General features: G+C 44.4%; 2 protein-coding genes across 2 annotated transcripts; one reads left to right on the plus strand and one right to left on the minus strand.

Annotated features, from left to right (window-relative positions):
* Positions 1-441: 441 nt before the first annotated feature.
* LOC144741650 (soluble guanylate cyclase 88E-like) lies at positions 442-7,786 on the minus strand. The gene is given in 21 exon segments (XM_078624153.1): positions 442-594; positions 838-975; positions 1,081-1,239; positions 1,673-1,762; positions 1,851-1,925; positions 1,927-1,961; positions 2,039-2,195; positions 2,284-2,430; positions 3,621-3,767; positions 3,911-3,951; positions 3,990-4,078; positions 4,502-4,573; positions 5,301-5,386; positions 5,499-5,542; positions 5,545-5,617; positions 5,703-5,831; positions 5,899-6,052; positions 6,169-6,310; positions 7,396-7,531; positions 7,668-7,753; positions 7,756-7,786. Coding segments are annotated over 21 exon segments (2,184 nt in total).
* A 1,970-nt stretch (positions 7,787-9,756) lies between these two features.
* On the plus strand, positions 9,757-13,137 carry LOC144741651 (myozenin-2-like). The gene is given in 10 exon segments (XM_078624155.1): positions 9,757-9,844; positions 10,646-10,683; positions 10,685-10,708; positions 10,710-10,754; positions 10,756-10,834; positions 11,159-11,220; positions 11,222-11,283; positions 11,765-11,809; positions 11,811-11,930; positions 12,954-13,137. Coding segments are annotated over 10 exon segments (747 nt in total).
* Positions 13,138-13,184: the final 47 nt, after the last annotated feature.

Raw genomic sequence — 13,184 nt, forward strand, 5'->3', positions numbered from 1 at the left:
TGGAGCTGTGGATTTGACAAAGTTGATACTGAACAATGATTCAGAGAGAGCGATTCCAGGGGATTTCTTCATCGGACAAACACAATATTCAAATTTTACTGGCTGCAGCAAAACAACCAAGTGTCAAGACCTAACTATACTTGTGTGTAGTTGATCCCCATGGGTTTATATGGCGCTATAATAAAGACAGAGTTAAAAGTTCCAGCGGTATCCTCAAGTACAAATCAAATTCAACAGGGGACTGTGGGCAAGAACTTCCCTTAACTGCTATCGTCAACAGTCAAAATGACAAAATTACAGTAAAAACTGAATTCCTATCTGGCATTAGGCCTTAGACGTGCAGTGATTTGAGTCACATTCACAAAAGGTTCTTTAAAAACAGTAAAAGATGAATTACAGACGATAGCATCAGCCACTTTCTGTGTGGGTGCCATTGCTGTGTTACGATACACAACACATGGCGCTCTTGGAGCAGCGTGAGTCACAGGAGCTGGCACGAGACTCCATGATAGAGTCCCTGTCGTCAGACTCAGGTGAGTCCAGCTCCAGGTGAGAATCCTGAAGACCATCCTGTAATGTATCTTTATAGTGGGACTGTGGAGACAAACATTGTTAGTGATAAAAAAGGAGCAGAGGAACTACTCAAATGAACAGTTCCAAACACGGTTGAACTTAACCTGAGCCATATTTGGTTGACGGTCCTATGTGGGCCAGTTGTGGCTGAAGTGTAACAAGCCTGCTATGATGCAGGTCAACAATGGACCGGAGCTTAGGCAGCCACACCCACCTGACGTCATCATTCAAGTCTAAAGTGCCTAAGGTCCATCGCTATCTCACCTTATGGACGGACATCTCCTCCACCCGACACTCCTCCATCGACTCCTCCAGAGAGTGTCCTGATATCTCCATCTTGATACGATGAGAGTGAATGGACTTGACATCATCCTCCTCCTCCCCTGCCACTAGCGGGAAGACCTGGAAGGACGAGAGGGTCGGCTAGTTAGAAACTAGAGATGACTGGATGAGATGCAAATGAGAGTGTGAGTGTCAGACAGGTGTGACTCGTCTTATTTTTTGTACCAGTCCTTCCTCTTCCTCGGTGGCCTCAGGCCTATAATGGTGGCCTTGCTGATTGCCTTGCTGATGGTCTGAGTCTCGAACTGAGGACACGCTGCTTGAGCATTCCCATCTTTGTCCCTCTTTTCCTTTCAGCCAATAGGTTTCAATTTCAACATTTCCCTGAAAGATAAGGGGAAGATGATGTTTGACAATTCATATGTCTAATATATGCACAAATATTAAGAGAGCTGCTCATAGTACATAACACAATTTGTTTATGAAACGAGGGCAGACAGACGCTGGTGGTTGAACACTGGCATCTGTAAACAAACCTTCAGGAGTACTTGACCATGTTGTCAATACATGTGCAGTATGTATGATATACATGAAACAAGAGCCACCTAAACCTATCCTGAAAATGGGTTCTTGCTCCATATGCACAATCGTCCGTCATCATTGTGTTTGTGTCAACGTTGGCACATTACAATTTGTTACTTGTACATGGACGTTATCTCACATCCGGTGGTATTATATATATGTTTCCATAAGAGGTGAGTATATGCAATTATAGATGTGGGTGTAGTTGCTATTGGAGATGGATTCGACCCCTGACCTTGATGGTAATGATGCCCCTCCTTTCAAAAATAAAGTGACTGCCTTTCAGGTGCTCATAGGTGGCACTGCTGAGCTGGATGTGCATCTCCTGACGAACACAAAGGGGAGGTCAGTCAGTCACACAATCACCTCTTTAGTTTGGTTATAGAAATGCATTAGACCCTCTCTTCTCTCACCTTTCCATTGCTCTCCATGGCCGACGCAGTGTGGACAGTGTCTCCATGCAGACCGTAGCGTGGCATCTTATGTCCTTACCACACCGGCAACAACCATCCCAGAGTGGATCCCTGCATGAGGAACAAAGGGTCAGGCGACACAGTAATAAAAACACAATATTACTTTGATAAGCACATAATCAACCCACCAACACGAATCTGTATGTTGTTGCCATTGGAAGGGTCTTTCAGGTGGTCGATGGAACGCACCATGTCCAAGGCCATGTCACAGATATTATGGGCATGATACTTGGTCTTCTCTGGAGCTCCTGCAACCACCATGTACGCATCTCCAATGGTCTCAACCTGTTACAGAAGAAAGCAGCAGCTTTGACAGACACGCACTTGATGCATACATTGGGGTAAACAACACACACACACACACACACCACACCTTGAAGACTCTGTGCTTCTCGCTGAGCGTGTCAAACAGCGTGTACATGGTGTTGAGCATGGAGACCACCTGCATCGGAGTGATGTGACTGCAAATGCGAGTGAATCCCACCACATCGCTGAAAAGAATGGTAACATCTGGGAACACCTGGGGGGTGTGGGGGGGTACAGGACAGCAAAGTTAATGAGAAAATAAGTTTCCTTCAGTACACACACATACACACACACACACACACAGTTGAGGGAGACATATATAAGTGCTCTTTCCCCATCCGAAGGTGCCTTGTTTTCAATATCTAGAAAAAATATCTAGAAAACCACCATTTTTTTAAAATTATCAAGCAAGTAGTGAAAAATGAGAAGACCCATATGAAGTCTCTCTGAAGTCACTCTTTTACCTGGGGTTAATTAAAGTTTGTATATAAGCATTAGATGTACGAATGCTTTCAATGCATCAATGCGCAAAAAAACTGAAGGATGAATGCTGCCGAGCTAGCCCCGGGCTGTCATCTCATGAAGCCTCTTGAGCCTGAAGAAGCTGCAGCTTGTACCAAAGGGCTTCGACTGTCCCCATGGAGTTTCACCTCGGCGAGGAAGAGGAAGAGGAAGGGACGACGCGTGAGCCCAAATGTAGGTGAGTCCTGGAATGTTCAGAACTGCTTCATATTGTAGCTTTAAACAGCTCAGTGACGCTGCTGACTTATCCGTTGTGTGTAGAGCCCCTGGTTGTTGAGCTGTTAATGACTACATCGCAGTGACCAGACCTAAATCATCACCTCTGCCAACGAGGTTTGTTTTCGGTCACGGTTGTCTGTCTGTCAGTTAGCAAAGTAACTCCAAAAGTTATTAACGGATTTTAATGACATTTTCAGGAAATGCTGATAATCGGACAAGGAACAGATGAGTAAAGTTGATAGTGTTTTGGAACCAGGAACTGTGAAAGGGATTCTTTATCATTTCAAAATAGGGCCATTTGTGTATATAACAGATTTTTTTTTTGTAATTCGTGTCCACAAAGCTACCTGCCATCCTGTTTGGCTGTTTGGCTGAGGTTTGCTTTTTGAAACTGTTTTGAACTGTTGAAATAAAAAATGAAGAACGAGAAAAGTGCCCAGAGTGCATTTGTGTAACAAACTATTTGACTATTAATAACATCCACATTATTCAAATGCTAAAGGAATGTTCTGATGAATATATTACTGTAGATAAAATGAATGTGGGACTATTATATTGGTGGAAATCACGCTGTGGGTGGAAATGAGCTGCTTGGCGAAGGTCTGTGCTCTTTTCATATTGTAGTTTCTGGTTTATATTGTCATGTCACCTGCTCGTACTGACCTCACACGTGTTTACAGCTGGCTCTCCTTTGCGCAGCCTTTTTGCGACTGGTTTGGGAATCATCCTATATAAAAGGTCATCAGTCTTCTTCATCTCATAGTCCAGCATCTTCATGCTTTCCTCCAGCTTACTGGACTTCTTTTGCTCCTGCAAGAAAAGCAGCATTGTAAGCTTTCATTTCTGACATGTCTGGTGGGGCAGTAGACGTTTTTGAGGCTGCGGGAGGGAAACAGAGTGTCTAGTCTTCAGATCCCATAAGTAAACAGTTGCTGCTGTTAAGTGCAGAGAACCTGTATGAGCGCTCTCTTCAGCTCCTCGGACTGCTGCGTGCCTGCCAGCACCAGGTCTCTGCTGGAGTCGTGTGCGTGCCTGCCAGCACCAGGTCTCTGCTGGAGTCGTGCATGCTCAGGTCATTGATATACAGGCCCGTCTTGAACATGGCACTTAGACTCTCCATCCTGCACACACACACACACACATACACACACACAAACAGATAGAGGAAGAGGGACAAGGAGAATACAATATACACAAAGCAGTTTAGCATGTCATTGCTTTCATCCATGCAAACATGAGTGTTTACTTTGCAAACAGAATACTTTAGGAGAGGAGAGAAACGTTATGTACTATGTGCAAAACACTCAGTTGCAATGGTTTCCCATTAAGCACACAAGAACTGCACTGTCTGATTACACGCTAATTAGCAGCTCATTTCATGCATGGTAAGTGCTGTTAGAATGGGCCCCTGATTTGATTCACTGCCCAGGCTTTTATTTCCAGCCATATAATTCATTTTGGCTCTTGCTGCTTTTCCAGCCTTTTGCTTTTCAACTATAAAGGTGGTGGAGGCGGAGGGAGGGTGGAGGGAGGTTTGTTCTTACACAGGGGTTCCCAAAAAGATGATGGACTCCCACTCAGGCATGTATCTCATTTGTCCCTTTAGTTTCAGGCACCTGCTCCCGTCACCCCCAGCTCTCCATCGCATTAGCACTGTTGCCATCTGAAAGAACGGACACAACGAGCTGATACAGCCATATTTCATTGTCATCATTTCTTATACATTATCTGTTTTGGGGATTGGTATGTGGATGATTATACCAGTATTGTGATTTTTATTATATTTTTTTACATGTATATATTGGGTGTTTATGATTTTATGACTTCCTGCACAGGGACCTTCTCTCATTTGCTGAAGATTGCTTTGTACGTGGAACGTGACAAAAACATCTGAAAGACACTAAATTAAAAGCTGCAGTACTGGCAGTAGATAATAACTTACATTAACAAAGTAATCCACATCCTTTGTATTTAATCTGTAATACCTGTTGGTTCTTTGTATGTAAGTATGCAAAAGTGTCACTATGACTTCATAGATAGGTGACAGGTTGTGACCTTTGTAATCCGTCTCCAATGATGGACTGGAACGCCATGAGCTCCACATCCTACGTCAGCTGACCGGTTGGCATTTTCGTAGTCTGAATCTGTGGGAGGACATAGTCCCCTGTCAAACCGTCATCCAGCGATACTGGATACAGGAAACACACCCATTTCACTGCGCGCCTGTTACTGTTAAAGAAGCTGCAATGATCTTCTGCCAGCTAAATTGATCTGACCACAAGATAACCTCTCTCCCGCCGGAGGACACACCCCTGCGAGTGGTTTCACGGCTCCCACTCTTACTCCTGGACTCGGTTGTGGAGATTCCTCTCTCTCTTCACAGGCTCTTTGGACATGATCTCAAACAGGTTGTTGGGGTGTGAGATGATCTGTGGGCACAGATCTGATAAGGCTGATCCTTCATGTGAGAAGGGCATAAATACATAAATTCATACAACGAAATGTATCAAAATATGTGAAATGTGTAAAGTGAAGTATCACCATGTTCCAGGTGAACTCCACCAGGGGGCGAGCAAGCAAGAAGCATCATTGATCTTCTTCCCATCCAAATCGGGAAAGACAGTAGCCAGTCCTGAACCAACATTATGCACCACCATGTCCTTAAGTATCAACAAATCAGAGCAATTCAGAGACTGTTCATTCATTCCTTAAAATTCCCCTTCTGAGTTTACACATGTCCATTACCTGTCTGAAGACAATGTTGAAAGGGAAGACCTCGAAGAAGAAGTCCGAGGTAATAGGCAGAATCTCCTGCTCCTCTTCATCCTCCTTCATGATGTAGCGGTAAGCAGAGTTGTCAAAGTTCAGCCTGAAGTGGCACACACATCAATACGCTTTGTGCGACTCCCGAGGTGATTATAAAGGAGCTCTGCTTGCCCATCAGTCCGTGGTCTAACCTCATGGTGACGTGGGAGTAGTCCCCCACCATCTGCTCGGATAGCACCTCCACATGGATGTCAGTGTCGTAAAACTGCTTCCCCATCTGTCTCAGCTGACCCATGGCGTAGTGCAGGTAGCCTTTGCGTTTACTCCTGCAGACACCGAATTACAAAAAAAAATGAGTAACAAAAATACTCAGTCTGATGCCTTCAACCCCCCCCCCCCCCCACACACACACACACACACACACACACAGTGGATTGTCAGACTGTAGTGGAGAGTGACTCCAGTGGCAGACTCCTCTTGGCAGAAGAAGGTTGGGGGCTGCACCTTGGGATAGCTGAAGCGCAGGTATTCATGAAGGTTGTCAAGACCATTGACACAGTCACGGACATGACGTCCCAGCACCTTGAAGCACAAGTGTCAGAAAAGAAATGTTGAACTCAGATAAATACAACAGTAAAACAGATAGAACAGAAACTAAATAATCAATTTATGCCAGCTACCATTGGACTCCTCAACAGCATCTGTGACGTCTTCCTCCCCGTGTGTATCCGTGCTGTTATGTAGCGCTAATTGACCCTTAGGGATAATAAAGTTTAGTTTACCTTACCTTACCTTGCCTTAACATACTGTCAGTAATATTGATTTCAATATAATACTGCGAAAATAGTTCAAACCTGAGAACATGAACCTGATGTATTTTGTAGGCAGAAGAGAGAGCGTCTGAGTTATTCAGTCTCTGAGGCAGCAACAGAAGGAGCAACAAAGGCAGAAAATGTGGAATGGGGGTTGACATTTTGACACTGGTCGATATCAGCAACCTATCAGCTGGTGTTAAAGAAACAGACATTTTTAGTGGCTAATAGGAAAGAGGAACTAAAGCCTATGGGAAGACAGTGAGGCACGCAAGCACCAGCTGTTGTACGTAGCAATAGTGTTGTACGTAGCAATAGATGCATGTCCACACATCATGTCCAGGGACATGTCTCTGGTTCCGTAAAAATACACATTGGAGAGGCAGGCTTGTCTGTACACAAAAGGCATAAAGAAGCCTCTTTACACAATTATTGCAATGTTTCTGTGTACAAGTGACCCGAGTGGTCAAGGTTACAGCACCAGGCTTGGCGCCATAAAGTGACCTGTTGATGCCCAAGTCAGCAGGTGTCAGTGAAGGAAAGGAAAGGTGTTTTTATTTCTTTTGAACATCACAGAGCTGACGTGCTGGCAGACAAGACAAGTAACCCTCCAAACTGCTCCCCATGGACCAAGTTGAGAAGATTGAAGTTTGAAATGTTTAATGTTGTTTTATTCCAAACAAGGGAAATTCAGACATTCATATGTACTAGTTTACCACACATTACTTCTTTGAACAGACCACATACAACAGCTAGACTATGTTTAGTTCAGTGTTCAGTGACTATCATTTCTCTCTCATATCTTACTGACAGCACAGCTTTTGACAGTTCGGATTTGAAGGACATTTCCTCACCCTTTAGGATCCTGTCATAGCCATACTTCCCCACAAAGCCCAGGAAATAAACTCCCAGGAGTTCATCAGCTCATTATAGGGTGTTCCTGTCACCCCCACTGGCAGCTTTCGCAATACGAGGAATCACACTCTCACTGTACACCTGCAGTACATCGAGGCGTTATTGTCGTTGTACCTTTACTACATGTTCTTACACTTAGAGCAGTGACACAGGAAGGTGACAGAATGTAGAATCTACACAAATTATTATTTCGTTAATACATGAAAAGTTATAATACCTGGTGGGTTACGAAAGAGTGCAACCTGACATCTGCTCTCTCTCGGACCAGTTTCCAGACGTCGTCTCCATACGACTCCTTGATGAGTCGTGAAGGCTCTCACACAGCAGCCCGTACATTCTGGCTCTCTGGATTGAAATCTGAAGACAGATTTCCCACTGATCAAGGTCCAAAAGTTCTCCCAAGAACACCTGCAAGCAAGTGAGAAACGTTCATGAGCTGATTATTCACAAACGGAGCTCATTCAGCGTTACCTTTTAGAATTTCCTCAGACAGACAGCCAAGTAAGATTTCATCTGAAGGCTAATGGGTCAAATGGTTATAAAGGTGCTCTAAATTCAATCAGTCCTTGAGTGTGGACGGCTCTCCTTTGTTCTCGTGTCAGCTGTCAGGACCTGGTGGCTTTGCAGCTCTATGTGACTGAGCCACCTCTCAAACACAGATGGCATCTGTCATGAAAAACAGAGATTGTTTTGTCTTCAAGTGCAATGTTGTTTCCATTTCAAGAAACAAAATGCAGAATTTATATAACATTTTTTGGTGGCTAAAATGAACTCGTAATGGGCAGCAGCTCCTTGTGAGGCTGCAGGTGTCTTCTTTGTTACACAGTATGACACCAGCATTTATTTCTGATGCCAGGAGCTTTTCCACTAAGGGATGGTGATACTGTAGGGGCGGGGGCTGGTACAAAAATCAATATCCAATCTCAACAGGGAGAAAGAAAAGGTTTTTTCCCCCAAGCTCCTGGTTGAGGTCTATGAATCAATTTGAGGGCTGAAGCTACAAAATAAAGTCGAAAATGGCCAACTAAATATAAAGCTAAATGACACTCGCATTTCTCCATGCATCCATCCGTTTGCTTTAGTGCCTTGGTCAGGGGCAGCGTTTACACAGTCCATCACAGAGATGACACACAAACAGAAAATCTAAAAAATTGTTGGTTCTCAACATGTGAGCTCACTGTTGGTCACATACAAAACACAATGACAGAAACATAGTGTTGTTACTCATAGCTCTCTCTCTCTCAGACAGCCGGGTCCTAAGAATTGCAGAAGGGAATGCCATAAAACCAAGTTCAAGGTCTCACACCAACAAAAATGGAGAGAACACAGAGTTTGACCTTTAACCTCAAAACGGAACCTATAAAATTCTACAGACTTACAGCTGAATCTGAGCACTGCATGCATGCCTGTGTGTTTTTGCAGCAGAGCGGTTGGATTCTTGACCTCACTCTGAGTTCAGTGTCGTAGTCTGGTCAGCAGCTGTTGTTCGCACAGTGCACACACAGACGTACGCACAGGATCAGATATTATTATTTAAGGGGTCAGGATGTACCCCTCTCCGATAATCGCCCTCCCTCCTTCCATCCATCCTCGCTCATGCTAAAATAACCCAGTGAGGTAAGTGCCCAAACCATCCTGGGATCAGTTTAATACAGGCTATCCCCTCTCTGCTGGGAAGTGTCAGAGAGGAGTGTGGAACGTCCCTGCACATCCCAACGGCAGTGCAGGATAAAGCACACGGAGCAGCACCGACACCCTGCTTACAGACAGCCAGGACACCACAGGTAGGGCCTGAATCTAAACACACACAAAACATGCAGGGAGAGAACTAACCTGCATTTTGTTAGACTTTTAATGCTGCTTACTGGTAAAAAAGAACACTACAACATATTTTTGTCCTCTAAGAAAAAGAGACAAAAAAACCTCATGTTACTCAGTGATAGAGACAAAGGTGCGTATCAAATTTTATTTGTATATTGCCAGTTCACAACAATAGTATCGCTTGACGCTTCGCGAACAGACTGTTCAAACAGAAACCCAACATTCACATGAGCAGACTCTCAGCGACGGAGGAGAAGAAAATCTTAGTTGGACAGGCACAGAAACCTCAGGCTACATGGCCCTCTGCCTCGACCAGTTGGTTTTGAAACATAGAGAGCTACAGGGATAAGTAGGACAGGGTAGAGGGCATCATACGATTTAAAGATATTCATTTTGCTTCCGGAATAGAGGGCATTCATTTTGAATTCTGTTTAATCATTGCAACAAATAAGAGTAGAATCCTAATTTGTCTTCATAGGACAAAGATGATGATGAGGATGCAGTCAGGCCTGGATGATGTGGCCCAGCAGAGGATGTTGCAGGCTCAGGCTTTGTCAAAGGAGGCTCGAGGAGGTACGTGCTGAGTGCGTAACACCAGCCAGTAAACTTACACACATATTGCATCAACAAATCGCATTCAACCCTCATCGTGTGTGATCAGATCCACTGCTGTCAGATGCAGTCCCACCCAACTTCAAAGAAGTCAATCCAAGGCCTGGGGACACCTGCAGCTCCCATACACCCAATCTCTGGCGTGCACAAGTGCTGGTGAATTTCTCCAAACATTCCAACAGGGACAATTTTTCTGTGGTGTCCGCCAGCTAAGCTTTGAATCAAGTCCCTGAACTCAGATAAATGGGACTCCCACAAGTGAAATTTACACAACTGATCAAAGGTAGCTCCTTTAGGGTGGCATACAGTACACCCCAGCTTCTCCAAACACTTATCATCGAAAAAAGAAGACCACCCGCTCCTTACAAGTCTTTCATCCTCACATCCTAATTTTATGCCCAGTTACCCCTGCAAACCCTGGACCCAAACAAACATTACACACCCCCTGACATCCTCTCAAGGCTATTTCAGTCTCTCCGCTGTGCCATGATACAACATAAGTGGAGACCCTGAGCTAAAGCTGTGTGCATTTTAGTTTAGTGATGCTACACGCAGTCTGGTTTTCATTTCAAAGCCCCTCAGCTGTTTGACTCAAAAGAAACAAGAAGATCAGAGGCAACGTTATGTTTAACTTGTGTTTCCTTTCTATTGCAAAGTTTCTGCCTTTGCTCTCCCCTTGCTGTTTTCCCCCACAACATCCACAGTGATATCATGTGCAATCACTTATTAAACCACCTTCATCTATGTGCTGTGATGATGAAGGTCTGAACCTGGGGAAGAAGATCAGCGTTCCAAAAGACCGTGATGATGGAGGAACTGAATCTTCCCATCAAATCGAGGCTCTCGCATGTTTCAGGAGAGGCAGAGGAGAGGTTGAGAGGTTTACACTGGAGAACGCTGCGAATGTAAGTACCCACAGCACCATGACTCACATGCATCTGCTATCTGCAGGTGTTGATAGCACTTTCTTGCTGTGCTGAATCTCTCAAGAAGATGATTTCTTTAAATGACCATCACTGTCTTTCCCTAAACCCCAGTCTGCCCTCTTCTTAATGTCTTCCTTTCTTTTCACTCCAAATGGAGATACACTCAGTACCAACCTTTAGAAGACATTTGTTTTCCAAGCTTAGCGATATGACTAAACTGAACTTTAATTCCTAAACCCGTCAAACCCTTTATGTTGCAGTATTGAGGAAGAAAATAAATGAAACACATCTAAGTGCACCCTCTCTCAGGCCTATCCAGATGCTGTTCCTCCCCCACAAATCATCCAAGAGCTGCAGGGAGGAAAAGAGAACCAGGCGATCCCCGTCCCTGGTAAGCATGGCCTGGTCATGAACCCTTCAGAAGACTGTAGCAAAGAAGGGCAGTCCTGGCGTTCTCGCTCCAGGTAAATGGTAGTGTAAGAATGATTGTCATGGAGCATGAGGGCTTTTTCACGTGGACAAAGCTATGGTTTGGACAAATGCATGGGCTCATCATTCCTAAGCAAATGTACCAAGCAAATAAATGAGTTTCCTATGAGTGCCAGCAGAATGTCTCTTTCCCAGAAGCAATTATTTTTGCTGAATGCGGACACAAGGTATTGGACAGAAGGTATTTGTGTGACGGTGAGCTAAGCTCTGCTCATTATCAGGCATTCACACCAAGATCGAATCACTGTAGACCAATAACTACCATTGTCATTGACAGCAGTGCATCAAATGTACAGTATGTATATTTTCTGCTAGCACTTCGTTGGGGGTTGTTTTTATCTTTTTTTTGTCAATGCAAAAAAAATATTGCTTGCTTTACAATTAGCTATGACGTTATTTGAGATGTAACAAACATGTTTTTTAAGCCCAGAGAATCATGGAACTTTCCTCTCGTCTGTCAGGTTAGTTCTGGCCCACTGAAAGAAATTCCACATGAAAAGTTTAATACACAGTGATCCCAAATCCTACTGCTCCCCTTGGAGGGAAGCATTGGGAGAGGCTGAGGACGTCGGTGCCCTCTGTGCTCAGCTGCCACAAAGACAAGAGCTTGCCAACTTCAGGTGCTTCAACAGGTAAACCTCCACTTTCACCTGCCTTAGCAGAAAACCACTCATGTGACGCCAAATGAACGTGTCACAATGACGAGGAGTGGCGTCAGCCTCCAGGGGACAAAGATACATCACTATGTCAACCCAGTTACTATCATTATGTCCTCATCAGCTGGAATGGGTCATCTTCAAATAGCTCCACAGATGGCTGAACTATGGTATCAATCACAATCATCTTCTTCCACGAGTCCTTAAACATTCAGTGGATAAATCCAGTCTCTGGCTTGCACTTCCTTGGACTGTAAGCTGCTTCATGGTTATTCTGAATCCTGCAATTTGATCTGCTGGAGGTCCTGATTGCCCCCAAAAGACATGGCAGCAAGAGAGCAGACCTTAATGTGGAGGTGGAGATGTACTGTAGATGATGCATGAAAGACAAACCTGAGCTTGATCAATCCTTCAATCCAATCAATCCTTTTATGTCTGGTCCCAAGGCCCCCTGGAAGGATCAGTTTACCCCGACATTAACATACAATTATGATTCCCAATTAAATGGTTAGTACAGCTACAAGAGTGCCAGAGTTCACTGCACCATCATCCCAGTGGTTTTCTCAGGTTAACAGTGTTAGAAGAATTGTACATACATATATATCCCCATTGTTCTTTGACCCCATTCTGTAATGTCGTTCTCTGATTCAATCAGTACATACATTGATCTCATTGGTCTCTGACTCAATCAGTGATGTTTCCTGTTGATTATAACTTGCAACTTGATTGTTTTGATGCACTTTGAACACACACCTGACCATTCCTAACCTATAAATAAAGAAGCAGGTAGAACCTCGGCGCGAGTCACATTGTGCACTTGGTGTCGTGTGTTCGCCCTCGCGAGTACAAAGTTGTTCTCGTCATCTGTACGGTGTCCACAGGGAGACAGAGAATCTCCTCACAAACAGGATACTGTGTACTGTGTAAGGGGAGTGTGAGTCACCTTGGGAAAGGTGACACAATGTTTTCAGTCCACTTAGTAATTACTCTGTCTTTCAGGTCTCCGATGCCATTCGGGGGTGGAATGGCTGGCAAGAGGGTGATCCCAGTGATTAGCTTTGAGGCAGTGGAATCTCAAAAGCTTCCAGGAATCGCTCTGGACCGGATGTGTCAACGGCCCAACTTCAACAGAGCACCCAGGGGATGGGGAGTTGATTACTGCCCTGAATCTAATGAATTATAAAAAGGGCTGATGCACTAAGAAGTGACACTGGACTATGCCTGCTCCTC

Source organism: Lampetra planeri, unplaced genomic scaffold, assembly GCF_965212315.1.
Source record: "Lampetra planeri unplaced genomic scaffold, kcLamPlan1.2.h2 scaffold_637, whole genome shotgun sequence".
NCBI classification, from domain to species: Eukaryota; Metazoa; Chordata; class Hyperoartia; order Petromyzontiformes; family Petromyzontidae; genus Lampetra; species Lampetra planeri.